Below are 4424 nucleotides of genomic sequence, written 5' to 3'. Positions count from 1 at the left end.
AAAAATATAGCTGGAACAGCTGAAAGATTCAAAAGCATGCAGTCCCTCAGAAGACAGGCCCAGGAAAAAGCAGGGGAAGGAGCTGTGAAGGGGAGGGGGCAGCACAGAAGTGCATGGGACTGTCTGACTACTGGCAGGACTGAGATGTACTCTGCTATTTCACTCACTTGCATTTCTTCATGTGCATATAAAAATGGGAAGTGAGCAGCCACCACAGACTTCTGAGTGTCTTGGGCAGAACAAGATTTTCTTCTTTTAATGGGCACTGAGGATCCTTCCTGAATAAAAAGGTTAGGTCACAGACCTCTGCCCTGCATGCAAACCAAGTTTTCCCGTGTTTCCCCCTCAGGAGATAAATCTGAGAGATTAGACAGTGACCTGAGCAATCTACAGGTAAATGAAGCACCACTGATTTTAGCACCACAGGGATTTGTCCTTGCAAGAGAAGAATTCTGGATGCTGGGTGGACTTGGCAAGATACAGAAGAGCTTTGGTGCCCAGTCACCTGCTTTCTTATCACCGAAGCAGCCACTGAAAGCAATGCTGTCAGGGCTACTCCAGATATTACACCAGACCTAGAGTTATTAAATTAATCTTTTCCTCAATAAAGTTCGGTACTTACTGCAATATTAAAAGTTGTAATGAGTTAATAATGCATATTAGCTTGACACCTCAGCCTGGCAGCCTTGCCGAAGAATAGCTTTTCTGTCAAAGGAGTTTCACTGCTTCTTCTCATGAGTTATTCCTGCTTACTAGCCGTGTTTCATCGAGGCAATCATCACAAGTACGCCTGAAGCTATGTACTTATGTGTATAAGTAAACCCATCAAGAAAAAGCAAATGGCTTCTTTGGTTTTATTCTTCTCGGCTGGGAAAAACAGGAGGAGTAGTCTTTCCTAAAACTCTGGCTGGCTACATTTAAGTCTTTTCAATCCCAAAAGGCACATGTTTTGACTAGCACAGTATGAAGAGTGGCCTCAGAACTTAATTAAGGGATTCCTGAATGTCTTCTGTTTGGAATTTACTGTCATTTAAGACTAGATGAATGTCATAGAGAGAAACAGACTCACCTCAGGTTGAGGACAACATAGCTTGCTTAGCAATTTGTTCTGATAGCATATTATTATAAAAGATTACTGATTCCTGATCGCAGAAGAGGGGGAAGAGCCATGAAATGCCCATGACAGAAACTGACAGTAACTCCCAGATCTGCAGCATAATCCAGTGTTTACCTTTACCCCACCCCTTGGTATGATCACATACATTTCTCCAACTTAAAATAATTAGAGAGAGGAGCTCCTGCTTTAATGGTTTCCTCCAAGATTCCAAGTCCTTTTTCTGAGCCATGTCCTTTCCCAGTGACAGCTGCATCAGCACCGCTGACATCAGCACCAGCTGAGAAATAAGGGAGTTAAAGGTAAGGGCTAAGTACATGCTTTGCAGGTGAACGAAGTGCAGTTGACACTGCCACTGCCACCATGGGGACTCCTGGATGCAAAGGGGGTCCTGCAGGCCTTCTCCCGTCACACCATGTGATGAGCTAAAGGCTTCCCTAGCTCAGGGTTCAGAAGGGGAACTGCTGAAAAGGGAACCAGCTTCTCACCTGCGCAGGGGGGCACTATTTAAACAACTTTTCTTCTCCATTTATTGCCTTTTCTTGATCAAGAAACACAGTTAGATTGCTTATCATTCTTTGTCCTCACTGATGATCCTCTTGGGCACTAACACCAATATCACAGGAACCTGGCAGAAAGGCATGTGACGTGCCAGCAGCACCAGCTTCCTCTAATCCTTCCATCAGCTGTTGTGCTTCAACTGCAGTCTAACACATCATCACCTGTAGTACTACTTATGCACTGAATTCAGGAAAGATTCGCCATGTTCAAAACCACTGATAAGCTGAGCATTAAGTCTAATTGCGTGAAGTGCCTAAAAATATGAAATGGAGCTAGCAGCTAACTGGTAATGCCCACACTGAGACACAAGAATGATGTGTGTAATCATATTAAAAATGGTTAGCATATGATAATGAAAAAAATTCATATGAGAGAAAATACTAGGAACTTGGCAGATACAGAGTTCAAGGTATTTTGTGTTAAATAAGGAAGAGGTACCTATTTAGTCAGAGCATGAATTCAACCACTTTACAAGTAACAATATGGAGCTAGCTTAACAAGTGTCTCTCTGTCAGCCTAAGGAAAGCCTAGCTTGACTAGCTGTCATTTGGCTTCCATGTCATGAAAACTTTACACAGACTAAACCCAACGTCAAGCAGAAACAGTTTATTGTTAAATATCTCGGAAAAGAGCATGGAAGATCAAGTGAAACTTTTTTCCCCAGGAAAGGGTGTTTCATCACTTCAGTTTATAGTACATTTTCCCATTAAAACTGTAATCACACACACCGGACCTTCTAGGTGAGATTCATTCATGCAAAAGGTACTACACAAGCTGCTGTTAACACCAGCCTACAGCCAGCCACTGCAGTGAACACGAAGAAAACAAAACACAAGAATACCTACCAAATGCAATCAGCACCAGTGTGTAAGTAGTCAATGTATGGAAGGTGATTTTGGTCTCGAGACCAGCATGAGGTAGAAAAGACCATGCCAATATTTAGCCAAGGAATTGTCACTCCTAAAACAAAGAGATTGAAAATGAGTTTTGAGCAACTGCAGTTTCTAATTAAAAGACAGTGTGAGAGGGCATTTCAGTTGAAAATCTTGTTCTCCCTGTGAGCTGACCCTAAGTTTTAAGTCGGCCTACTGGAGTGAATAATTCACAGACAATAATTGAAGAAATTCAGCATTTTCCACTAACAAAATATCTACCAGCCAGTTACAGTGCCCTTGAACATATTTGTTTTCTAATACCTGTAAAAAATTTTTCTTCTTTAGAGAATTTACAAATACCCATAATTCAAGCTTAACGCCATTGATCAGAGGAGGTTGCTTCATGTTGTCAAGTGTACGTGTGCTTGTAAACAGGTACCCTGTTTCCCAACTCGCTTGTTCAGGCTCAACACCTGCACAGGAGACCGAATTATGCTTTTAGCTGATGCTTCTACCAGTAAATTGCAAGGACACATACACAGCTGGACTCATGAGAATTCATTTAGAAAACTTGTGGGCTGCTTTGCCCAGTGCTACAGACTAGGTCTGCAAGTAAGGAAGTTACGTGGCTCTTTCCTTCCTCATCCTGACAGAAGCAAGAACACCAATCCACTGGCAACAACAGAAAGGGGTACTGCAAGCACAACTGGTTCCTCCCAGGTATACAGTCTCAACCATTCATTAATTCTTCATCTGCACACCTGCTGCCTTCATTCCTTTAAATGCCACCCGCTACATACAACTGCATGTCTACCCGGTCAGCCAGTGAACAGAGGGGCCAGAAAAAGCAACTTTAGTGACTGCACCACTACATTTAGAGGACACTTACACCTCCTGGAAACATAGAAAAGAGACTTTCTTACCAGGCACAGCACCAAGATGTCGCAGGATGGATCCTGTATTATTAGGAAGGACTGTGAGGTTCCACCCATGCCTGTTCAAGGGGTGACACAGAGGCAGATACATGTCAGTGTACGTTCCCGGTGCCAACATCCCCAGAGCCAAGCTGCCCTGCCGGCCTTGTGCCCCCACCTCCACTCAGCACAATGGGGCAGCTAGCACGAGTCGACCAAGTGGGTGGATTTGGTGATCTTACCTTGAAAATGGTTCAGATTTTCCCACGGGAAAGCCACTCCCGTGGGTGTTGGTATCTACTTTTCCACAATGCACTGCTACGTGGCAATCTTTCTGTTCCACTATCCGCCAATATTCTTGCTGTGATAAGAGAAAGCAGTAATGCATTTTTAATTCACTAAACAAGATATCTCTCATTAAAGTATAAACCCCCCAGATTTACAGGGCTTTCATGACCTTAATATGATTCAACATAAAACACTGCTTAAAAATAAGAATATAAATACTTAAAAGGAACAGTGAATTGGGAAGACAGAATTTAGATCCTCTTGGCTCCTGTGCTGCAGCACATGTGAGATTAAGACTTCTTTCTCTCCCTCAGTTCATCAACACCTTTATTAAAAATGTCAATTTTAAAGAGAAGAATCAGTACCATGTCTATCTAACCATTTATTTTTCTCCCACACTAGACAGACTTCAACTGCTTATGGCAATGCCTGAACGTCAACTATACTGAACCCTCATACTCAATCCCCTGAAATAAAAACTTTTACCACCCCTTGGTGCTGGTCTCACCTCTACTTCAGCTACTGTAGGCTCCTTCGTGAAGCACATGTTCATGATGTTTCTTGCTGTTCGGTAGAAGGTTGTTAAAGAAACAGACCTACCCTGTGGAAAAAGAAAATAAAATTAAAAGTGAAAATAAAACCCCATGCCTCCCTTCCCCCTGGCCTCACTCT

At 42.7% G+C, this 4424-nt stretch overlaps 1 protein-coding gene across 1 annotated transcript in view; it reads right to left on the bottom strand.

Annotated features, from left to right (window-relative positions):
- The window catches only part of JARID2 (jumonji and AT-rich interaction domain containing 2), a 229731-nt gene that overhangs the window by 16643 nt on the left and 208664 nt on the right, over positions 1-4424 (bottom strand). The window contains exons 9-12 of the mRNA XM_009637944.2: positions 4261-4353; positions 3707-3825; positions 3474-3544; positions 2521-2635 (exon numbers count right to left, since the gene is read on the bottom strand). Coding sequence (XP_009636239.1) covers positions 2521-2635; positions 3474-3544; positions 3707-3825; positions 4261-4353 — 398 coding nt within the window. The remainder of the gene's footprint in view (positions 1-2520; positions 2636-3473; positions 3545-3706; positions 3826-4260; positions 4354-4424) is intronic.

Source organism: Egretta garzetta, unplaced genomic scaffold (assembly GCF_000687185.1).
Source record: "Egretta garzetta isolate BGI_Z169 unplaced genomic scaffold, ASM68718v1 scaffold14, whole genome shotgun sequence".
NCBI lineage: Eukaryota > Metazoa > Chordata > Aves > Pelecaniformes > Ardeidae > Egretta > Egretta garzetta.
This window is presented reverse-complemented; position numbering and strand designations above follow the sequence as displayed.